The 26,554-nt window shown below is 32.3% G+C and overlaps 1 protein-coding gene across 4 annotated transcripts in view; it reads right to left on the bottom strand.

The window, feature by feature from the left end:
* Window positions 1–26,554, bottom strand: part of FBXW7 (F-box and WD repeat domain containing 7) — a 231,238-nt gene that overhangs the window by 50,541 nt on the left and 154,143 nt on the right. The window contains exon 1 of one of the 4 annotated variants that reach the window (XM_038559030.1): window positions 10,939–11,260. The exons of 2 other annotated variants lie outside the window; for them this stretch is intronic. In XM_038559030.1, coding sequence (XP_038414958.1) covers window positions 10,939–11,085 — 147 coding nt within the window. In that variant the 5' untranslated portion in view covers window positions 11,086–11,260. Of the gene's footprint in view, window positions 1–3,023; window positions 3,920–10,938; window positions 11,261–26,554 lie in introns of those variants that run through there. One more of the 4 variants, XM_038559031.1, reaches the window with a different exon arrangement.

The following is a 26,554-nucleotide window of genomic DNA, read 5'->3' on the forward strand; positions in this document are numbered from 1 at the left end:
ATATAAACATAAACATTTAGGGATTTACCAAAGTCACAAGAGAAAACTTTATTAATCTTAGATTTACTTTTGAAAAAAAATCTATTTTACTTCTCACAACTTAGAAACAAAACATTGTACATGCAAATAAGTACATGCACTGCATCAATAGGTACTTATAAATGGAAATAATTGAACTGTAACTCCTAACATTTAGAATGTCATTGGCTTTACCGCAAATGGTAGTTCTTTCTGCTATTACATCTATGGTGAAATTTCTAATAAATTAAAAAAACCTTAAATTCTATCTATCATTATTTACACCTACCATAAACATATTTACTATTAACTATATCAACCATTATTTAACTGGTTTATACATGAGACACACATTAATTTATGCAACTTTCCACAAGTCAGAGATAGAGTCAAGAGCTCTAATTCTGACCCAGGAACAGCCCAGAAAGAAATCACTAGATGTGCCCATTAGGATATAAAGTTTCCTTTCAATAACATAAAAAGAATAAAAAGAATCATACTTGATCTTTCAGAACCTCAAAATACTATTCTGTACTAAATACTATCTAATAGTATTTGAAAACCAATAGATTATACATATAAAGTCACCAACATAGTCCTGTCAAGTCAAAGTGTGTCTGTACATGCATGCACATGTATGTAGGCAGCCTTACATACATATGGAGAAGCTGTAAGACAAACTACCACCAGATGACTTAGTAAAGTGTACCAGTAAATAAGAGAGTCGGGTGAGACACCCCATACTGAACAGATCAAATATGCCATCCGCTTCTAGGTAGAATTCTCAGGGTCACTAAAGTGTTAAATTATTAAAAAAAAAAAAAAAAGTAGGACTGTTTCTGCTTTGTTCACTAGTGTATCTGAAGTGCCAGAACTGTGCCTGGCAATTAATGGATGCTTATTTGTTGAATAAGTTAATTAATCCATGTTCCTCTGATTTTGATGTGTGATTGTAAAATGGGGACAATGAGTAAGTCTCCCAGAGACAGCCAAGTGTCCGTAGCCTCCTTAAGGAAAGGCAGGTTTCTGCCTTACTCATCTTTGTTACACTAGCAACACATACAGGGAGTTATGGAGAATACATATTAGCAGAATATAAATTAATTTAGTGGTATTAATTTTCTGTGAAAAAACTGGAAGAAGTAAAATAAGTGGTAGAGATTCTCATTCCTCATTTAATGTATAAAGTCTGCTAACAAGAGTTACATTTAATCACTGAAGAAAAATAAACTCTGAACTATCATATTAAATGGAGTTGCCTACAATAAGGTTAGTAAAATTTAGGTATTCATTTATATAATGTATGTTTTAAAGCATTTAAATATGCATGTACTCAGAGACTAAGGCTTTGACTACTTTGACATTTCAAAGTGTATTTCATTTTTTGTATGTGGGAGATAGCTGTAAAACTCAAAGGTCTGTGGAGTTAGTTCCACAATTTTGGAGAAAGCTGTGTTGCTGACTTCAGAACTTTTTGGAGTTTAGAAAAGCAATATGGTGCATATATATTACTGAACACTTCCAGTATATTATACATTAGTATTTTTTGCAGCAAAGTTAGGACTATTCAGATTAATAATAAAACTGACTATATCTTAGGTTACTTAGAGTTAGGTTTGGCTAACTTTAAAAAAATTCTTAGTTCTCAGGACTTGCTGGATATCTGGTCTGCAGACAAGGCACAGTTGGTTTATTTCATACTTGTTTGCCTTGCCAGGACTTAGTACCAAGTTTATTATTTTTTTAGCATATTTTTCATCTATCTCCCATACTACATCTTAATAGCCTGGCCCTGTAATGTTAAAGGTACTAAGTTATTTGAACAGATCGTTGTTTATCAATGAAAGAGATGACAATTGATGGCAGTTATTTCTACAATGTAGTTGTAGCCTTATAAATCACATCATAACTTGTTTTACAGTCGTATCTGACAACTAATAGGCACAACCTAATAAAGACATCACTTGATGAAAATATTTAGAAAGTAATGTTATCAGTAACTAAATACTGAGGCCATCATAAATTGTGAGAACAAATAAGAATTACACATTTAAAAACCCAGGACTACACAACAAAAGCTAACCCTTACAACATTTGGAAACTAAGGATCTGTTCACTCAACAAACCTTACCAAGGTCAGTGTATCACAGTGTTTGTGATGTTAGATCCAGATGTCTGAGGTAGAGTCTCAGTTCCATCACTTATTAGCTCTAAGACAAGTTAACTTTGCTATGCCTCAGATTCCTCATTTGTAAAATAGAGATAATATGATACAATACCTACTTCACAAGGTTATCTTAAAGATTATATGAGTTCATATGTGGCAGGTATGGTGCTTCCTCTGCATCTCAAGTTAGACTACTATTACCCTATTTTATTGTCATCAAAACATTCGCATAACTACCTTTCTGTTTCTATAAGGTAGAACCTAAGCTCCATGATGGCATGCTATCTATCTAGTTCACTGTTAATATCCACAGGTTCTAGAAAATTTTGACTCTAAGTGTTCAATACATATTTTTTGGCTGTTATTAATAACTGAAAAATGTCATGTCAAGATATAAGCAAATAATTTGCAGCAATATAAATAATGTGATAAGCCAAGATGTGAGTGAACCCAACCAATAATACAAGTTCCTTCTGTCCATCACTTCTCTGATCATCTGCTTAGCAAATATCCTTCATGTTTTACTTCAAAGTTACTGTGAAGCCTTTCCTGAGTCATTTACTTTGAGACTTGGGTGACCCTCTCACGCTCCCACAGTACTTTGTACATGGGCACATTTAAGCAATTATCCTTTTGTACTGTGAAGATCTGTTTTTGGTTTTTACCACTAGACTACCTAATGCATAAAGGATTGTGATTTTTCACTTTTGTATATCTTCAGGTACAGGTGATGAAGAGTCATCACCTTTTTACTTATTGCTAGTACCTTGCATAGTACAGAGAGTAAGACCTCAAGAAAATTTATAATTTACATTGTTTACTCATGTTTATGCATGACACATGAAACATTCTTAAGAAGACAAAGACTGATAGGATTTAAAATAGAATGGTCTGATATGTGGTAACTAATTCCTTTATTGGTAAAATAAGTAGTGACAATAAAGCATATCAGATCAGTTGAAAATGACAATTTTCCCCCAGTTCCAATGGAATGTGTATGTAAGGAAAAGAGCCTTAGGAAGTCACATTTTAGTTTACTCAAAACAAAACAAAACAAAAACTCAGGTACTCTATTAAAATCTCTCTCCAGCCTTGTTCAAATCACCACCCTGTTCTTCCTTCTCTCCAACATATTGTAATATTTTTTATTTATTTCAGCACTTTCTGACATTTTTGGGCTACTGTAGAATCTCAAAAGTACCACTGAAATGACTTTACCCTATGTTTGTTTCTCCTTCGTTTTCAAAATTGGTAAGTAGTAATTACTTTTAAAATTAAGTGTCAAACTGTATCTGAGTTTATTTAAATTTAGAAAATGAAATATTCAAAATCACAGCTGCACAGTCATTTAAAACATTTAGTAAACAAAAACATGCCATATTCTTAACAGTACAAAAACTCCTTCAGAATCTTCCAAGTTTAACACATACTTCAACACATTAGTCATAAGAATATTTATATTAACCTTCTCCTGCATATCACTAGGAGCATAAAAAGACATTCAAGATAATTTCTGAACTCAAAGAGTTTATAGCCTAATTGAGGAGACAAGATAACTATATAAAGCTATCAAATAACATCACTAGGCAGTACACAATTTGCCTAAGGGCCAAATGTAACGCAACAATTACAGTATATTCCACTGATGGATGAGGACTACGGTGGATGCAATCAGTGCCAGGAGAAACATTCCAACCAGAGAGAGAAGCTAGACTGTGATGTCATGGAAAGGATCTAGAAAGAAAGAGGCACAAATGTAACTGGTGGACACCTGAATAGACCAGTCTAGGGAAGAGATGGAGGATGCTGGCTTTTTAAAGGTTTCATATTTCTGTATGTTAGGGAAACATCCATCTATTTCTAATTGGCTAAGAGTTCCATGAAATGGATATTGAGTTTCATGAAATGCCTTTCAGGCATCAAGACATTTTAAAAGAGCAGACTTGCTACAACTACTTCCAATAAGAATTAATCATGGCTGGACTAGATTAAAAAAAAAAAAAAAAAGGTAAACCTGGACTGGGGCTAACAGCAAAGCTATGTCAGAAATGTAAAACTAAGTAGTAGTGTTATAAGAAATAGGCAAGTATTTCTGGCAGCTGCTCTTGTTAGTATGAGAAGTACTCTTGTCGTAGATATTATTAATAGCAATATACTTTGGGAGAGGCTGTCATTTATACAGTGCAAATATCACACTAAAATTCAGAAATATAAAAGGATAAATTAAGGTGACACAAAAACTGAAATGATCCTAAGACTTGCAGTGAAAATAATGTAATAAATCATAAAGTTATACATACAGCTCATCTGTTTAGATAGAAACACAGATTTGAGTTTTAGAACTGGGAGGAGAAGAAAATTATAGTTGAAAATTATGTGGGTGATGGGTCCATGACAAATATTTTTCAGAAAGAATAAAAAATAAAATCACATGAACTAATAATTTCTTAATCTATTTACATATTTTCCTCCTGAAGCTGTTAAGCATAAACCTATCTCATTACTTTCTCAAAAAGAAAAAAAATTCCCTGTGATAAAAACCTAGAATAATACAATTAGAAATACAATAACAGAGAATTTACTAAAATCCACAAAACTTTACCACATAGGAATAAATTTGCTTAGAATATGACTTCTTTCTCTTTAAAACAACACTAGAAATCCCTCATACCAGTTTTTAATTGGTACAAACTTTCTGGAAAACAATTTAGCAGTATTTGTCAAGAATCTAAAAAAGTTCATACTCCTTGACCCAATACTTCTACTTCCAGAAATCAGTGTAAAGAGATGTAAAGATTTATATATATAAAAAGGCTCAAAGCAGGTACTGTCTAAATCAATAATAGTGGGAAAATTATGGAACATTCATTTAGATTATGTATTTTTGAATAACTACAATTATGGGAAACCACCAGCAATATACTAAAAATGAATTAAAGTTAATATTGCTAAAAAATTATTTACTTAAAATTGTTACTGTGGTTCTTTTGAGCAGTGGTATTACTAATACTTTAGGAAATTGTAAAGTATTTTTTCTAAATTGTATATACTAAGTACATCTTATTTTTATAAAGAAAAGTAAAAGATATTAATTATTGGAAGAAAATTCAAATTCCCTGTATCACCATTCAATCTGGAGAATTTGCAGGATTAGTAAATTCAGAAGGATAATAACTCACAGGTTGATTTAGCAACAGAGTTTATGATGGTCTAACTTTACGGATATATACAAAATCTTCCCACAAATGAAACTTATTGTAAACAATTATAGATGTTTTTAAAAACAAAGGTAATATAACTATTTGATAAACCTGGCAGATCTTTGCTGAAAAGGTACTAATAGACTAGTCAACAGTCATGAGAGGGGCATAGATTAAAATTATAGACAGCTTAAACTAACTGAATAGTACACATACAAAAACAGCTAATTAAATTAACCTTATTTATGAGGTTAGAATTTTGAATATAGGTGTCTAGTATCATCATCGATAACAATGAAGGAAAAACTTAAAACATAATTGAAGCTCAGAGAGGTACAATGTTGTTTTAAATTTTTGTCCTCGTTGTCAAAAGTGCTAGTTGAAGAAGCTGATGAGAATGATACTGCACTGTAGTTTGAGGATGGTTGATCTGTCCAGTTGTTGCCTGCCAAAGATTCTCTTCTTGACCAAATCTAGATAGGCTCACTGAGCTCTTTTTCAACTAGGCCCTGTCTTTGGGATTTCAGCAAGAATCCTACTCAGTTTAACCAGAATCCTCCCAATCTTGGTATATGATCACCTTTCATGACTGCTGGGTTCCTCATCCTCTATCATCCTCCAGGTGTTGTTAAACTGGTTTAGCCAGAATCCCCCTACCGATGTTTCCTCTTAGTAATTTTCTACCACTGCTCACCAAACTGTTCCTTGGCTATAAATTCTCACTTTTCTTTGTTGTATTTGGGTTGAGCCCAATCTCACTCCCCTACTCACTTTGTAGTAGTTACCTATACCTATATATCACTAGAGTGCCCCTGAATAAAGTCTATCTTGCCATTTTAACAAGTGTCATGAATAATTTTTTAAAAGGGATCATCCCTCAGCTTACAAAGACAATAGACAAACATGCATACTGTTCAAATATTTCCAGTTTTTTATTACTATAATTATTGCATAATCTATAGGATAACTTTATAAATAAAACCTCTTAAAAGAGATTACAACAAAAACCCTGTATTTATAAAAGTTCTCTGCTATCAAAAGTTATTTGTAAGTTACTTGTTTTAATCTTTGAATCTATTTTCTCACAGAAACAATGTCAACAATGATAGGGTCCCAGGCTTACCCTCCAAAATACTAATAGTTGCAAAGTGTTAAGTTCACATGAAAACAAATGTATAAAGAGAATGGCTACTGCTACTAGGTGCAGCATTAGTGAGCTCTACTAAATATCAGCTTTATTATTCACCAAGAAAACTGGGAAAGATAACTGATTTGAGCCTCCGTTTTCTAGTCTACTGAATGTAGAGAATACCTGATTTAAAGTACTTAAACATTTAAGTCATTTAAGCATTAAGTTGGTTAAGATATACAAAAGAGTTAAAACAGTGCCTAGAATACATAGTGAGTTTTTTTAAAAAGATGGCAATTATTAATAGCTTTATTATACTAATACTGTATATTATGAAGAGAAATACTACTAAGTAGTAGCTAAAATTCTAGCAGGTAGCTACACAAAGTTTTTTTCTACATAACCACAAAGAATTAGAAGAGAGGATGATAGTTTTAAAGAAAATGTAAGACTTACAGCCTTAACAACCTCATTCTAAAAATTTACCATGAGCTGAAACTTATATACAAGCAAAAAAGACATACGCAGGAGATTTATTATAGTATCATTATAAGCATACAAATCCAGATTTCACTCTTTTGCAGGTAAATGTTTATTAAAACACAGTTGTGTCCATTCAGCCATTCATTTAAGTATTGTCTACAGCTGCTTTCATGCTCCAGTGGCAGGGATGAGTAGTTCTAACAGCGACTTTAAAGTCCACAAGGCCTAAAATATTTACTGGCCCTTTGCAGAAATAGTTTCACTTAAGCTAACCTGCAATAATAACAATACACAGAGTGCTATTAACATTTTCTCAAATGACACAAATATTCTAATTTTATTTCTGTTTTCACTTTAAAGAAAATTATTTTAAATGTGGTATTTTGACTAGCTCTGTTGCCAATGCTTGGTTTAAACCTAGCATATATATGGCACTCTAAAAATGATATTTTGTCTATATGCCAGCACAGTCAGGTATCTTTAAAAGCCCAATATCCATTGTCGTTTTCATGTCATTTGGAAATTTCTACCAAGAAATAACAATGAAGAGTAATCTTCTGAAAATACTGTAAATGTTTTAAAATCTCCCAAACAAAAGGTGTTAAGAAATGTGATTCAAGCACTGAAATACATTTTCTTACTATTATTGTTAAGATGTTGTTTCTCTTACAAAAAAAAAAAAAAATGCTACCAAATAAGCTATAAAATAACATCAAACTCTATCTAAGGTACATTATTTTTTCACATTTTAAACATTCCTATTTATGTTTATAATGAGAAAAAATAACATACCTTAGGATTTAAGAAAGACAGTATTACCATAATTGGGCATTCCAATTTCAAAGAAAATTGAAAATATCCAGTGATTTTATAGAATAAATAAGTTTTTCCTGTAAAATTTCTCTTACTCTCAAGGAGAATCAGTTCTTTTAGAATAAAAAGTTATGTACTCAACTAGTACTCTCAAATTATCTGATTCAATTACCTACAGGGCTTTAAAAATACACATAGATCCCTGAACCTTAATCCAGATCGCTTACATAAAACTATCCAAAAAGAGGGGAACCTAGGATTCTACATTTTTTTAAAGATTTTATTTATTTATTATTTCATTTATTTATAGAGAGCGCACAACCAGGGGGACGGGCTGAGGGAGAGAGAGAGAGAGAGAATATCCCAAGCAGATTATGCAAAGTGTTAAGCCCAACAAGGGCTCAATTCCACAACCCTGAGATCATGACCTGAGTCAAAATCAAGAGCTGGATGTAATGAAGAGTTGGACGTTTCACCGACTGAGCCACCCAGATGCCCCAGGATTCTACATTTTTAAAAAGTATTCCAAGTGAAACTTATTACCAAGAATGTCTAAGCAAATGTAAATAAATAATGAGGACCTTAATACTAAAAATATTTTGATTTACAGTAACCAGTTAACAGCTAGATTGCTATTTCTTTACAATTGTTAGTATAATTCCAAAATACCTCTGATGAAAGACTAGAATAATTTATATAAAAATAAATTCGACTACCAATACCAATATTATACTTAATAGTGAGGTAAATAAATTTTATGAAAACATTTCGAGAGATGTACATTGAAGTTATAGCAACTAAAGGATTTTTCACAAATTTTGAAGTTTTTTTTTTATTGTGCAAACATTAAGTGGATGAACCTCTATGAGGGCTGGAGGAATGTATCATGTTCTTCAAATTTTAATAAGATTGCTACATTTTGGTAAGAGGTCACTGTAGTGCACAGTAGCTCACTATTGAAAAGGAAAAAAAAATTGCCTACAAAATACAGAAATCATTCTGCTTTGTGTACTTTGTTGTCAGTGTAGAAAAAGTGGCTTGAAAGCAAAATATACCCAGTGTAAGCAATATACTGGATGTTACTTAAAAAAAAAAAAAAGGATTAATTACATATCATACCAAAAGTTTTCTTAAATCTTTGATAAAGAAAAATAAAATTTTAAAAATGTTAATTATCAACTTACCAAAGGAAAGTGAATAAATTAAATAACAAAGAACATGTAAATCAATTAAAAACTATCTAAATTAACCAGCCCTGAAATGGGGGGGGGGGGGGGTATATATAATTACCCTATCTCTCTAATATTTCTAGTACTCAGAGTCAATGAGTTATGCAATAGCAAGTTCCTGGCAGGCAGGCAGTCTAAGACTAAATGTGTTTTTTAACTATCTTCCAAAGAAAATGTTCTCATGATTTTTATTTTTCAAATTTAGTTCTCTTCAGTTATTACAAATGCAAGGCTATAAATTAACATAACATAGTAACCTAGAAAAGTCAAGCTGCATAGTGACCCTATGAAGCCCTCAGGGAAAGCCTTGAAGTTTTCTATTAATTTTTCTTATAGAAGCTGCTTCTGAGCCTTTTAAATTTCACGTATATTAGAAAATAAAGGTAGAAAACATTAACTATGACATAATGAAGTAATCTACCATATATTGTACCTAAGAATTTATTAGAAATAACAACAAAGAACCAGATTATCTTGTTTTTAAGTATCTTAATCCTTTCATTTAAAAAACTCACATTTCTTTTCCTCAATCTAAAAATTTACTTGTGTTGGTATTTTCCTTTATGGAAGTGTTAAAATAATAAATTAGTTTATTAGTGACTTTAAAGCTATTAGAGGTCCCTGTGTAAATGCTTAAATCAGAATAGTGACCTCATTCAGAAGTTACAAAAGTGACAAAGTGAAAGAAGACAAAATAAACCCTTTCTAACAACATACTAAAGAAGAAAATTAAAGAGTGATGGAGATATTTGTATTCCATTTTCAATGCTGAAACTGTATTACATTTAAACCTCATTCAAAATGTTTTTCAACATGGCTACCACTTGTCTGGAGTAGAAGTGGAAACTACTCAAAAGGAACTAAGATAATTTGAAAACATATTTTTACAAAGGTTAATAAGTCCCAGCAAATGAAAGATTCTTTTCACTAAGGAGAAAAAATTTTTTAGGCGTTGTGTGTTAATATACTTGTTTAGTAGAATATTTCCCTTTTAGTTTTTTTTTTTTTTTTTGAAAAAAAAGGTAAAAAGGGAACTAAAACATTAATAGCACTGTTAGATGCAAACACCCATTTGATCTCAGATTTTTATGGTGTTTTCTTGGTTTAATGAGTTCAGGATCATAAACATATTTTAGATCTAAAAATGTATCACTCTGGTTAATAATTCAAACTAGCAATACCAAGTTAACACAAAAAAATACAATAAAACTGCTAATATTAATGGGATCAGAACTTGGTAATGGAGAAGAGAATGTCATCCTGAAAAATATCTAATAGATCATAACGATTATACGTTAGCACAAGTTCTACAAAATGTTTGTTAGTTCAGGATTGTCTATATATAAACTCTATCGTAACTGCCACACAATAGCATGCTATTTTTATTTTATATAACAGCTAAAAGTAAAGTACCTATTACATTAAGCTTGAATTAAAAAAAAATAGCAATTTAAAATAACACAGCTCTAAGGGCCAGATAAATCTAGGGAACTTGGAATACTCTTTAAAAGAGCTAAACGCTGTAGTTCCCATATATATATAAGAAGAATATCACCAGTTTCTTGCTTTTCCCACAGAATAAAAACTACAAATTGGGGGTTTTAGTATTTGCTAACGTATTTTAAAACATCCTTTTTACATTTACCAATTTTAAATAAATTTAAATGATTCTAATATCAAGAAAAATAAGTGAGAAAAAAAGTGGATTGAGTAACCCTGCCTTCCAGGCCTCTATCATACTATTATAACTACCGCTTATATATAAGTTTTATTTGGCTACAGAATGCACTGATAATTTTATTTATAAATATCAATAGAAATTTGAAGCATTTCTTCACTAAAGGAAGCAGAAGTACTTGATTTAAATAAACATTCCTGTTTTTCAGATGCAAGACTTACCCGTCTTCGACAAAAGGGGAGGCCTTGGGCAATGATGCTAATGCTAAAGATCTTCATCACAGTTTGATGAGGCAGAGGCTCTTTTGCACTTTTAAGATCAACAGGAACCAAGCCATGGTTTAAAGTAGCTTTTCCTGGTTTTGACATTTTAAAACTCCTCTAGGTTGATGAATGCTTTCTACATGTAATACAAGCACATTACTAAAAACTCTAAGCACAAATTAAAATATAATTTTCTAATTAAAAAACAAAAAAAAGGTCGAGAACCCAAGGCCTGCTGCTTTGTCTTTCAACCTTCTCCTACCAAATGTCCTGACCTGTCTGAGGCTTGGTGAAGTGCAAACTATCCTAGAATAGCCAGGAATTATAAACTACTGAAGTGAAAGCTGCTGCTCCTGCCAGTCAAACAGCTGGTGAACCTCCCATACAAAGTCAGTAATGTGAATACAACCAAAGCAGGGCAATGCTGTAGGTCCCTTTTAAACTTCTCTAACTACTAACTCAGGTATTCCCTAGAAAGTGAAAGTAAAGTTTTCTTTACAAAAATCCAAAAAAATAAACATGGTATTTTCTCTTAAATATCTTGAGTCTTCCTTACCCAAATATCAGAATTAATATTTTAGGAATGTTTTGAAATGTGCTTCAAATTTAAGGACAATATTCATTCATACTCAAAAAATATAAACACACATCTGTTCTTAGATATATTCAGAATGAGCATTATGTTTTCAAGTGTTTGTCTTAAGCATGCTCTTTTCCTTTTCCATACATACCATTCTTTACCTCGTACTAAGACATTAAATCGACTCTCTCTCCAAAGCTATTAATATGCACTTCACATTAATCTTATCAGTAGACATTTTAGTTGTTTGCAAATGTCAATTCAATCTTTAATTCTCAAAAACTCAGTGATTCCACTTCAAAGTATAAGTCATGTGATTAAAGATACATTATTTTTTTAAAACCCAAGCATTTATAAATGCAGCCTGTGATGGGTATTAATTATAGTAAAATAATAACTATTCATCACAAATCGTTAGTGCCGAATTCCTCCAACATATCATGGTCAGAAATATCTTCCTAAAACACAGAGAGAATATAGTGCACAATCCACTCCTCAAGAACTTTCAATGGGTCCCCAACTCCTAGGATAAAATATGGAGATGAAGGCTTTCCTCAAAATGGCCCTAATCTTTTCAGCATTACCTCAAATATTTCCCTAAATTAAGCTCTTATATCAATGTTAATTAATACGACACTTCATATTCAAACCCATGAACTACACTATTATGAAGATGATAAGAAAAAAAGCTCAGTTTAAGTATAGAGAGTAGTCTTGATATATGGTAAGTAATGGATATGAACTGTCTGTTCACAATCCTTGGTTAGTTTGTTCTCTCCTTCCATTCTATTGTCCCCTTCCAAATGCCAGTCATCTGACTTATTTCTTCTTCCAATTGCTTTTACTGATCTCTGTAAGGGAACTTAGAATGTGATATGGAGAGAAAGGAGAATGTCAGAAATGAGTAATTTTTTTTTAAAACTTTGGAGAGATGTCCTATTAAATGTAAAGTGGGCTAACTGGGAAGCCAGGCCATACTCCCAGTTCCACCAAGATGCTTATTATTATTATTATTTTTTATTAAGGTACATTTTCCTTTTACACCATAATCTAAAATGTAGTTAAAAATGCAAAATCATTGGGGCGAAGGCGGCTCAGTTGGTTAAGCATTTGACTCTTGATCTCAGCTCAGGTCTTGATCTCAGCTCAGGGTCATGAGTTCAAGACCCATGAGCTCAAGCCACTTAAAAAAAAAAAAAAAAGCAGAATCAATACCAGGGATGACATTTTTAACTATACAAAAGTAAACAACCAAATTTCTCCAAAGAAAATATACAAATGATCAATAAGTACATGTAAAGATGATCAATATCACTAATCATTGTGTAACTTCAAATCAAAACCAGAAATGAACCACCACCGATGCACACCCATTAGGATGGCTATTATATAAAAACAATCAATCAATCATGCACAAATACCACAGACAATAATAAGTGTTAGCAAGGATGTGGAGAAATTGAAATACTTGTGTATCGCTGGTTGGGAACATAAAATATAGGTAGCTCATTGTGGGAAAATAGTATGGAGGTTCCTCAAAAAATTAAGTGATCCAGCAATTCCACTTTGGGGTATACACTCCCCAAAAAAGAACTGAAAGAAGGGACTCAAACAGATATTTATACATCCATGTTCATAGCAACATATCCACAACAGCCAAGAGATGGAAGCAACCCAAGTAACCACTGACAGATGAATGGGCAAACAAAATGTGGTACATACATACAATAGAATATTATTCAGTCTTAAAAACGAAGGAAATTCTGACACATGCTACAATATGGATGAACCCTGAAGACATAATGGATAAATGAAATAAGTCTGTCAAAAAGGAAATATGTAAATAAAAAAAAAGGAAATATGTTGTACAATCCCACTTACATGAGGTACTAGCATAGCTAAATTCATGGAGACAGAAAGTATAATGATGGTTGCCAGCAGCAAGTCAGAGAAAGGACTGGAAAGTTAGTGTTTAATGGATGATGTAAGAGTCTCAGTTAGAAAAATATGAAAATGTTCTAGAGATGGATAGTGGTAATGGTTGCACAACACTGTGAATGTATTTAAAGCCACTGAATTACACACTTAAACACTGTTAAAATGATAAATTTCATGCTATGGATATTTAACCACAATAAAAAAAATCACTTTAATAAAAAAAGTAAACAATTTAGAACCATAAACACCAAAATACAAAACAAACACACACACAACAGAGATATAGGGATAGAAAGAGTATGCTGGAAATCTTTAATTTGATATGAAAAGGGAAAAAAAAAGTGAGACTATTATCTAAGATCACAATGTATACAGCCCCACTAGAGGGGTGGGGGGAGATGAACATCTGTAGCATCATTCTAGTCTCAGCATCTCTTCTGATGCTCCCTTTATTTCTTAACACTTTTTTTCAGTATAATATATTCTCAAATCATATGCTATATTTACTCTTTATTAGAATAATCCCTTCGCTGCAGTTCCATGGAATGCCCCCTCTCCAAATAACTATTAGTATCTTTGTTAATATTATATATAGTTTTCTGTAGACTGATACTCTTTATTCTCAAAAAAATTCTGTGATATCTTTGAAATCAATTATTAAATCTTTTTTTTTTAAGATTTTATTTATTTATTTATTCATAGAGACGCAGAGAGAGAGAGAGAGAGAAGAGAGAATGGGGCAGAGACACAGGCAGAAGGAGAAGCAGGTTCCATGCAGGGAGCCCGACGTGGGACTCGATCCAGGGTCTCCAGGATCACACCCTGGGCCGCAGGTGGCGCTAAACTGCTGCGCCACTGGGGCTGCCCCAGTTATTAAATCTTCAAAATTCCTTCTCTGAACCACAAAGATGTAACTTAAACTATGTTACAGAAAAATTAAAAGAACACACTACATTCCACAAGTTTAACATATTCATTCTGCACAGAAAATAAATGAAACAGATCAACTCCAAACTTAACTTTCACTTAATCCAGAAATAGAGGTAACATACTGAAACTTATAATTTCTCACTTTTTTTAAACCCTTAAGGAATTTTAGAGTTACATGTATTTACATGCAGATAGTTTAAAGACAAGGAAGACAGGAAACTCTTTAATCAACTTGGAGTCTGATCCTAAAGAGGAAAAAAGATTTGGAACTAAAAAATATTTGGACTGAGAAAATTAAAACTAAAATGAACAGTGTTCTTTCTCCTGCTTATAAGAGAGCAAAAAATATTATGGAAGTAGAATTAGTTTTTCACTTTCAAGAAACTATTTGTGATGATAATAAGAATAAAAACTAGGGCTATTTGTATATTAAATATGTTTTACATTAGATAACCAAGTTTTGGTGAACACATAGTAACACTCTAATCCAACTCATTTTTTTAATCAGTAAATAGCTGCCCTCAACTGGATAGTACAGAGCACTGCAACTTTAGCAAACCAAATACTAAATCTGATTACGTGTCTACAATGTATTTCTGTAAAAGAGAGACATTCCTAGCGATTGAGTACTAATTTTCAAAAGTATATACTACCAAGTTTCATCATTTTGGAGGATTCAAGTTAACACTACTTCTAAAGCAATATTCTCACACAGCAGGAAAACACTGAAAATACCAAAACTTCAAATACACAAGAAAAACCCAGTCAATGAGGGAAATCATAGACAAAGCATAGAAGAATCCTAATTGTTAACTTTAAATGTACCTAGTTACATTTGCTCAAAAAAATAAATAGAGTCTTAGTCTCAATCATATTTTTAAAAACATTTAAGGTACTCTTAATTATTAACCTCCTCTCTCAAGCTGCAACTCTGCAAAACAGACAAACTCTTTTTAAAATGATACCAACAAATACTAATGAAGTGTAATATAATAGGTAGGAGCATCAATGCTGGATCCAAACTGCCTTAGTCCAAAGCCTACTACTTATTTGTAGTATGACTTTAAATTAATGCCTCTATGCCTCAACTTCATCTATACAAAACCTCCTCACAGGGTTTTTATAGGTATTAAATTAGTTAATGTAAGTGAAGCACATATAATAATGCTTCACATCTAGTAAGTGTTCAATACTGTTAACTGTCATTACTACCACTATTATTGCTACATTAGATACTACTACTACTACTACTACTACTACTACTACTACTACTACTGTTGCTGCTACAATAGGACCAAAATCCACATAGAGTTTTGTAATATATATCAATTTTAAAAGTTGCGGGGAAAGCAAGCAGAGATTCTAAAATCCATCTGTAATATTCAACTTCAAAGTAGAATATTTTAAAACATCATCTATATGTTTTATAAAGGTTTCCGTAATTGTCAAAATTTTTACCTAAAAATTAATCTGCAATATCTTAACTGTGGTGTCTTTTAAAATTTCAGATGTCACTAATTATTCATCCAACAAGTCAACATTAGTGAACTTGTGATAAAGAGAAGATCTCTCTGTAAGGTATTTTGCCCACTTACCATTTTCTGATTTTCTTCTAAAAATGTGTACTGGTCAAAGAGGATTTTAGATAAAAGCTCATGCACCAAATATCCCTAATATGGGTATTTCTAAAATGTATTATAGTCCCATACATTCTAATTCTCTTATGATGACAAAAAGATTTACAACTGTTTATTCTGGATTTCTACCTTTTCTTTCATTCTTTATTATACAGAAGGCTAGGATTTAACTGCTCCTGACTAAAGGCCATAGCATATAAGTAGCATAAAGATTTCCATTTTCATAAACTATTCTTGATTCAGCTGAAACTCACTTAGAAGGTAAGTTTACCTACAAGTAATAATGGTTGTATATCAAGATTCTTCAAAGCCCCATACCAAACACTTCTGACAGGGAGAATATCAGCCTGTCATTTTAAACCCAGTATTATTCACTACCATGAATTTAACCAACAAGTGACTTGGCTTATTCTTTGGTAGAAACAGAAAAAATTCCAGATGCTTAAAATTATACCACTACTAAGGTGAAATAAATCAGAATCAATATCCCTTTGAGATAAGAATATGGTATTATCAAGTATACTCATTTATTTAGGATACAGAGTGAGACAGATTATCTTCTTTATCTCACTCATTCTTTTCCATCTTTCCTAACACCTTAGATACCAGAGTGTTAAAGATCTTCCTAGTCCAAGCAATCCCTATACAAAGATAGAGCAATTTAAACAGAGGAAAACAATGATAAATCAAGCGATTAAGTTTCTTTGTTTAATGATAAATGGTCAAGTTTATAATAGTAAAAAACTGCAAAAAAATTAAAAATTCCAAACAAGATTGTTACTTCAATTGTAGAAACAAAAATGCCATCAGATTTAGTAAGGAAAAAAAAAAGATAAATATATGGTATTGCTTTAAAATTTTTATTATTCACAAAAGGCATAGGTGAAATGAATAGAGACATTTTATAAAAATTAAAAACATTCGAAGTGATTCCTTAAAAAATTCTAAAAGACATTTATTTATTTATTTATTTATTTATTTATTTATTTATTTGAGAGGGAGAGGGGGTTGGGGCACAAGGAGAGGGAGAAAGAATCTTAAGCAGGGTCCATGGTGGGCTATTCTTACAACCGTGAGATCATGACCTGAGCCAAAATCAAGAGTTGGCCACTTAACCAACTGAGACACCCTGACACTCCTATAAAAGACATTTAAATATTTAGTGTTCTCTAAAAAAGATTACAACTTCTAATTATAATGTATTTGAGGTATTATATTCATCTATACATTTAATAAGTTATAACCTATTATTGTATAGTAAGTAGTCCCTTCCTTATCCACCATTTCAGTTAACCACAGTCAACTGTGGAAGCAGATGATCCTCTTCCTGACCTATCGCCAAAAGGTCAATAGTACCTAAAACTCCATCACAATGCCTACATCATTCACCTCACTTCATCTCATCATATAGACATTTTTAATCATCTCACATCATCACAAGAAGGGTGAGTACAGTACAGTAAGATTCTTTCAGAGAGAAACCATATCCACATAACTCTGATTACAGTATACTGTTATAATTGTTCTATTATTAGTTATTATTGGTAATCTCTTACTGTGCCTAATTTATAAACTTTATCGTATATAGAGGACAAAACTCTATATATATTTATAGAGTTCAGTACTATCCAGGGTTTCAGGCATCCACTGGGGGACTCCTGGAACATATGTCTCCTTCATGGAAAAAGGGAGATTGCTCTATTTTCTGGGCACCGAGGAAGCCCCTGCTAATTTTCTTTATCTGGGCACCGAGGGAGCCCCTGAGTACTTAAGAGAAATTAGCTTGGGTTCCGAAATAGCACAAACAGTTTATACAAATGTTATAAAAAATGTGATCTGGTGATCTGTCATTTGCAAAATAAAAGCATTATGTATAAATAATCATTGTATATACTTTTACATTGTCAAAGTAAAAATGCTACAATAGCAGGTTAAAGTGCTGTAACTGCTTTGATATACATACCCAAGGTCTGACAGCTGGACACTTAGGTTGTTTCTGAATTCTGCTGGAATTTTCTAGTTATTTCTGAATAATTGGTTAAAAATAAAGTTATAAAAAGTAAGATATAGAAAAACCAACCAAACAAGTCCTTCAAAATGATCACTACACTACCCTATGGTACACCAGAAATTTCATGATCCAAAAATCCAACTATTTAACTTATTTACAACTAAATTTTTCTTGACTAAATGTTGCCTCAGTCAACTCTCAAGCAAATTACCTTAAGTTCATACTCCAGGTAAATTTATCAGCATATGAAAAATACTGGGTGAATTTTAAGTTCTAGTTTCAGCTTCACCACTATTTCAGATTTCTAGAACAAGGAGGCTAGACTAGATGACTGAGAATGAAGTCCCTTGCAGCTTTAAAAGGATATTCCAGTTCCAATAGTACCAAGTATAGAGCCTTCTTGCAATAGGGTTAGACTGTCAGTTTGGTGAGCCTTTCTTTATTATAGTTTGGTGAATAGTAGTTAAAGTTTTAAAAATGTATCTAAAAAAAATTCACTGCTTCAAATCATTTGTGTACACCTTCTAAATATAGACATTTATCCATTTGTTGTGAATATATGTTAGTGTTGTATAATAAAATATTTTCATTGGAAAAAAGTTTCAGGCATAAATTATTTTTTAAAATATGATTCAAGAGGAAATTCAAGAAAAATAATCTTGAAGTTTTCTGATTCCATATTATACCATAATAATTTGTGTATATTTTTCTTTCCTACTTACCATAGTGGCCTAAACAGTGACATCAGAATATATATGATTTTTTTAAAGGAATGAAGTTTGGATTCTACTCCCATATTTGTGTCTTAAAACTTTTATTGTGTTAAAATGATACTTCTCCTCATTCTTTTATTAAACATTTAAAAAAAATATTTGAGATAAAACAAAAAATCCAACTATTGAATTTTTAAAGTATTTCAGAAATGCTCAGTATGAAGTCCTTAATGACTTTAACATACCTTGCCTCATGATTAAGTTTAACTCTTACAGTCTGTGTTGAGTTAACCCCAGCTGTTAAACTGGTCTTACACAGCTGCTCACCAAGAATTTAGTTGATGATTACTATAGTTATACCTTTAAGTCAACTATGACAAAAATGACCCAGTCATTACAGGTATTTCAGTCATGCAAAAGCCTCATGTGATGACAGAGTAAGGATTTAAAACAACTTAATTTTCCACAATCCTCAAAAATTAAAATTAGGTGTAAGAAAGAAGACAAATTCCCTCAATATCAGTTTTTTAAGGTCCATCATTTAAGTTACTTTTATGAACAAGCTTAAGCATTAAAGGTTCATTAACCTCTCAGTTAAGGTCAATGTTACTCATCAATCATTTATTTCTCCTATAAAAATTCTGGGGGCACCTGGGTGGCTCAGTGGTTGAGTGTCTGCCTTTGGCTCAGGTTGTGATCCCAGGGTCCTGGGATCAAGTCCTGCATTAGGCTCCCTGCAAGGACCCTGCTTCTCCCTCTGCTTATGTCTCTGTGTGTGTCTCTCATGAATAAATAAAATCTTTTAAAAAATCCTGAAGAGTTTATGGGCTAGGAAGTCATAAACAGGGACATAATACTAAAATGTCTTTTAATAATAATGATAATAACGTGGCATGCAGGTGGTTTTTCAATGCAGCTTTAAAAAAATTAAACTAAGCTACAATGCAGGAATTTCACCAAAGTGATGGTTTAACACATTATAGGAACTTATCCAGTGAAAACTAAAAAGCTGAACCTATGGAAAAATAAGGTATTTGACAATGTTGACAATTTAAAAAGTAAAATGAGGGAGGGAAGATAATTATGTTTACTACACTGTTGAGTTTTGACACAGTTATAAATAAAAAACCATTACTTAAGTGAAATGAACATAGTTCCACAAACTTCATTTATATAGTTCTCAGTAACATGCTATATGAGAGTGTGTGATTTATCAATATTCGCTGAATACCAATAAATCTCGGTATTTAGCGATTGATAAATTATTCATTGATACTCATTTATCAATACTCACTTCAGCATCAAATTTAAGAACAGAATTACTCATTAAGCATAGAAAATACTGGGCAGCTCGGGTGGCTCAGCGGTTCAGCGCCGCCTTCAGACCAAGGCATGAACCCGGAGAACCGGGATCGAGTCCCACATCGGGCTCCCTGCATGGAACCTGCTTCTCCCTCTGCCTGTGTCTCTGCCTCTCTCTCTCTCTCTCTCTCTCTCTCTCTCTGTCTCTGTCTCTAATAAATAAATTAAAAAAAAAAAAGCATAGAAAATACTTTTAGAAGTAAACTACAGAAAAGAGATTTCATTCTTGTATGGGCTGACAAATGATACCCCTGGGCTTTTACACTGTTAAAATTCACACTCAACAAAATATACTAGTAAATATCAACATTAATTTTATGGCTGAAATTTAAATGAAGCAGATAGTTCTAGTTTTCATCCTTCCCAGTAAACAAGAAACTAACTTGTTATTAAGGAAGATTAAAATACAACTCAATCTCTGTAATTCTTGATAATGCCTGAAATGGAAAGATCTCAGTATGAAAGCAGGAAGTTCCAGGATGCTAGGAGATGGACTCTCAGACACAAAGAGGAGAAATAAAGAAAGTGTGCAGCTCTAAGACTTAGGAAAAATGATGTATTACTTCAGACTGGCATAGTAATGTGGAGGAGGATTAAACATTGACAGGGTTCCTAGTAGATCATGCTTTATTTTACCTAAATATCATGAAAAGACTGGGAGGTATCATTATCCTATATTTTATAGACAAGGAAACTGAGGTTCCAAAGGGTTTAAAAAACTACTCAAGGCAACAGGGCTGTGAGGCAGTGGAGTTGAGATTTTTACCCTCGGGTGTCTAATTCCTAAACTCATGCTTTGTACTAGAATATATATTCTATTCTATAGAATGTTAAGCCTAACTTGTGTTACTTTCTAATTTAGTTGTTTGGAGATTTACTTTTTATTATACATGTTTCAGGTACGTAAGTTTGCCAGATAACTGAATTCTAGATAATAGAAATACAGTATTCTGTAAGACACATATATTATATATGGAATTGGTTTTAATGAGCCTGAATTTTATAAAGTCCAAATAAAAAAAGAAACAGTTATAAGAGCAAAGATATTATGACCTCCTGTGTTTTCCAAAAATGGTCATAGCAATATCCCCCATCTTATATGCTCTTCTTATAATGTACTCTGATACTCCTTTCAATGGCAATGGAGTCTGTTTCAAACAAGAAAGAAACTGTAAGTTACATTATGTGACTTCCTAGGATAGGTCATACAAAAGATTCAACTATCACCTTACTGAAATACTCCTATGGTAGCCCTGTTTTAAGTAGTCTAATTGCCTTGAGGTCACTATGCTGTGAAGAACCTCAAACTAGCCCAGGTAAAAAGACCATATATGCAGATATATCTTAAGACTATATGAAGAGAAAAAGATTCTTTGCCAGCACCCAGCTATTCTAAAGCCCTGGTATTTCAGCTCTAGCCACCATCTGACTGAAAGCCTGAATTAGCAATGCCTGAGTGAGTCCCTCCCAAATTCATAACAATGATAAATAATACATTGATATGTATTACATACATACAATATAATACATACATACATACAATAACAATGATAAATAATAAAATAGTTATCTGTTATAATCTATAAAGTTTTGGAGTGACTGGTTAGGTGGCAACAGATAACTGAAACATCTTACAAGACAAGGAGCTCCAAGAACACTGGTTTACTTTTGTGATAGGATAAATGGTCATTCTAAGTGGAGTGTTAACTTCAAACCTCAACAAGAATGGAAAAGATAACAGGAGATCCAAGATGAAAATCTGGGTATCTGGGGGTGGCAAAAGTTTTGGTGACAAATTTTCATCTTGATAATACCTATTTGAAATGAGGTGTTAAACAAGTCTCTGGCTGTTTTAATAATAAACTTGACAAACTGTTACATATTACACTAATGTGAATTTATATCCAAACTAGTTTGATATGTGACAAATAGAGGAAAGCTCCACTTATATTTGAATTTCCTACAATCATACTTGTCTTTATTCTAAGCAAACTCAAATGACTAGAGGAGCAGACAGGGCAAAGGAAGGTTACAGATCAGGTTTAAGACCTGGAAAGCCTGTTTAAAAGGCACAAATGATTATTGTTTTGTAAGCACATGAGACAAGACAGATACTACACATTTGCAAAAGAAAAAAGTCAATATTTTTACATGAACTCTCCAGATTTTTAAATATTTTTAAAATTTTAAAAATTTAAATGTGTTAAAAAATACTGTATTAGATACCAGTTTGCAATCTCTGCTCTGTTATGCGGTAAAGCAGCATAAAAATTAAATATAAGATTACTGATATCTAAATGATATACAATGACTCTTAAAATTTTAATGTTCTTTCCTATACCAGTTAACACAGTGAAAGAATAAAAAAGCAAACCTGAAAACTAAAACTGTAAGTGATAAACATTACAGATGTACCTCACCATATTTAAAATTTTCACTCATTAGACCCTAAGACAGATGGCAGCATATTGGTAAAGTACAAACAATTCATTCTTAAAAACTAAATTTATAATATAGACCTATAAAACCAACATCTGCAGTTAAGCAAATGAATAACTCTTGGCACTTACTTCCCAAATTCCCAAGTACTTTCTTCATACTTCATTCCTCATTTGCATCTGATTTCAATAACCACAAATTTCCACTTAAGACCAACCAAAAACAGAAAATTTAAGCATTTTCTCTTTGAAAGTAAAGCAGCCTCCAATCACAATAGTTATTTCTAAAGCAGGGAAGTTACTTTCAATAAGAGCATTAGCTAAGACCAAATGAACAGAACAAAATAAATCCTTTTATGAAAAAAATACAAGAAAAAATCTTATATATTACTTTTAGCCCTGGTGATCTATGAAAATAATTATCATTCTTCTACTTACATTTTACATAATTTGAAGTTAAAGTTTACATGCAAGATGCTACCCTGACAACGATTCTTACTACTAGAAGGAATCAAGTTAGCATTCCGTATCAGATACAGCTAGTAGCAATATCAACATTTCATAAGATGTGTTCTCTAAAATGCGTCCTAAATAGAGATAATTGCAGCCTGATTCTTCTTCCATTCAAAACGACTACTTTCGGGACACCTGGGTGGCTCAGCAGTTGAGCCTCTGCCTTCCGCTCAGGGTGTGATCCCGGAGTCCCTGGATCATCCCGCATCTGGCTCCCTGCATGAAGCCTGCTTCTCCCTCCTTAAGCCTCTCTCTCTATGTCTCTAATGAATAAATAAATAAAATCTTAAAAAAAAAAACAAACGACTGCTTTCATTATAATCTCTTAACTATGAGAAATTTAGGTATTGCTGTAGTATTAAGCATTAATTCTAGGATTTCTACAGAAGCACTAAAGAGGATCTTCCCTTGTATTTATTCTAGTTCCAGCTATTCAGTTCAAGAGCACCCACGTAATCATTATAGAACTAGCATTTCCATCTCTTCCGAACATTTTCACGTGAGGACTCAAGGTCCCAATGCTACTAAGATTACTTTAGGCTCTCTTTCAAACTTCTTCTAGGTATAACATTAACAACCAGTTAGAAGGGGGAAAAAACCCTGTCAGAATGCAAAAGTCCTTCATGGTTAGCAGTGGCAGAATTTACAATATCAAACAGCTGGACTCTACGCTAAAAGTCACAGTAATTTAGGCAAAAATCAATGGAACGGTTTCAACCTAAGAGAGCAGGTAGCTTTAGAACTAAAAATATTTTGCAGAGCGTATTATATAGCCTGGTATAGTTAGTTAAGCTAGTTTTAATATAATCTTTTAACATGAAAATAATAAACCTTATAAAATATAACTAATACTAAGGACTTGCTATATGTCACTTTTCCAAGTACTGTACAGATATTATCTCACTGAATATTCTCAATAATACTATATTATTGATGATACTAATACCATCCTTAAAATCAAGAGGTCAAATTGACCTGAAGTAACAGAGCTAACATTTGAAAACTTCAGAAATCACAGTCTCTATTTACTGCTATTAATAAGCATTTGCATTTGTTATAGATACACTATTAAGGGCATAGTCTACTCGATCACTCATGAAGCCCCCAAGTGAGAAATTCCTTTTATATAATTTTAAGAAAAGGGGTTATGTGTGTGTGTGCACATGTGACTGACATGTTTTCTGAGAGAGGACTCAGCATATCTTCCTCTTAATTTTATCACAAGGAAACAGAGAGGTAAAGTAATAGCCAATGTTTTGCAAACTTTACATTAGAATCATGTTAGTTTATTAAAAATGCACATCCCAACCCTAATGATTTGGTTAAGTAGCTCTGAAATGTAACCCAGCAACTTGCATTGTTAATAACTCCAGATGCTTCTGACACATCTAGTCTAGGGTCACACTTTGAAGAATACTGGTATAGGCCCTTATGAGTGGGCAACCTGTATCCTCTTAATAGCGTATTCCCTCTCATCATAATTCATTCCTTATCTTTTCTCTTGGCTTTGTTTTCATAGTCTCTGCCAGTACTTTCTTTTGGTGTAATCATAATTGCTAAACTGAACCAAATTTTAACTAGTAAGACAATGTTTTCTTCCAGATACCTGTTAAAAACACAATAACGTCTTCATCAATAGTATCTAATATTTCTCCTTCTTAAGGAAGAAGCAGTTCAGGTATCTCTCACCATAACCAGATTCTGATTTCTTTCTTACTTGTTTTACACTCTTGACCAGATAACATTCGCCAAGCAGATTATGTTATGAAGAACTAATTTTATCACCTAAACAAAAAGATCAGAATTCAAGCTTAGTATTTAATCACTTGAACTCACGTCAATCTGTCAAAATACAGCAATAACGTTTTCAGAAAACTAGACTGATACAAAAAACAGCCATCACAAAGAAAATACAATTTTATCACAGTTAAAAAATACTATTTATATAGCAATGATTTTAAACTGAAAAGGTCATCAATATTTGATAGGACTACCTCCTCAGTAAAAGAACTAAAGATCACAGTTCTATCACTTCATTAGAGTACTAATTTGAGGTAATGATTTAAGGTATTAAAATTTGCAAATCTAAGGAGGAGAGACTCAAAAGATAAGGTTCTTTTAAGTATTTAAATGTATTATTGCCCCATCTATCTGTCACATGATCCTCTTACATGCTCTCTACTAAATGTAAACAATGTGTTTCCCAACTTCAACCTAATCTTTCTTCACACACAAAAAAGTAAAAAAAAAAAAGTAGTTATAGAGAAAATGTCCTTAATTTTCCCCCTGAAACAGAATATAAAAATTAATAATGACAAGTACTCTCTAAAGTGTATCTAGGGGAGAAATAAAAATTTAACCAAGGCTATGCTTAAGATGTTGAACTTCTTTATAAGGTATCAAAGATCAATTATGTCAATTATATTTGAATAAAAAAAGACAAAAAAAGATCAGTAGTAGTCTATAAGTTAAATGTAGCTCAAAACCATTTTTTTCAAGGCCTGCACAATGTTTTTTCTTTTTTTCACTGAATATTAGTACTTTTTGGGGAAAACACACATGGGCACACATGCACGCACATACATACACCCTGCAGTTTATAAGACCCTAAGCAATCTTACTGGCTCAATTTTGACTTTCTTCACACTCATTCACCCTATCTACTTGGACCCTGTAGATCATATTTTTCATTTCCTCACTCTAAGCAACTAAAAGAAATTGAGGAAGAACAATCATCTGTTCAAATATTCATTTAGTTTAGGATGCTGAGGTGGTTACACCAGGCAAAATTACCTTCAATGCTCACACAAGAGGAAATTTGGACAAGACAGCTTAGAGGAAACATTCTTTTCTCACATATATGCTGAGGAAGCCCAAAGCAGTTAACAATGACAAGACTTTTTGTTTTTACTGTATTCATGTGCAGATACTTGAGAAATTTCTTAAAAACATCCTTATATTCTCAAAGCAGAGTAAGTTTGTGCACAGGTTCACTCTTTCTTCACTTTTTGTTGTTATTGTTATTTTAAAATAGCAAAATGAAGATAAGTATATCTTATACTTGTTGCTGGTTTAAAAAAGAAAAAGACAACTCACATATCAATGCACATAACCACTCCAAATATTAGTTCCAAATTCTGAGCAAGAAACAGTGTACCAGAAAACAAATTAGAAGAGAGACAAGCAATTACTAAATATATTTAAACACATTAGAAGAGTTATCAATAAGGTACTATATGGCCCTCTAGTGTTCAATGAAGAAACAGATGAATTCTTAATTCTTTCATGACATTTAATAGTAAAAAATACTTTCTCTTATTTACTAAATATGCTAAACATACTTATATATGACTTCTATAAAAACCTAAATAAGTTGTATCTCTTGTGACTTGACTTCTCTGTGCCTTCTTTTGAACTACTCTACTATTCACATTTACAGTACTCACTGAAAG

This window comes from Canis lupus, chromosome 15, assembly GCF_011100685.1.
Source record: "Canis lupus familiaris isolate Mischka breed German Shepherd chromosome 15, alternate assembly UU_Cfam_GSD_1.0, whole genome shotgun sequence".
Lineage (NCBI taxonomy): Eukaryota > Metazoa > Chordata > Mammalia > Carnivora > Canidae > Canis > Canis lupus.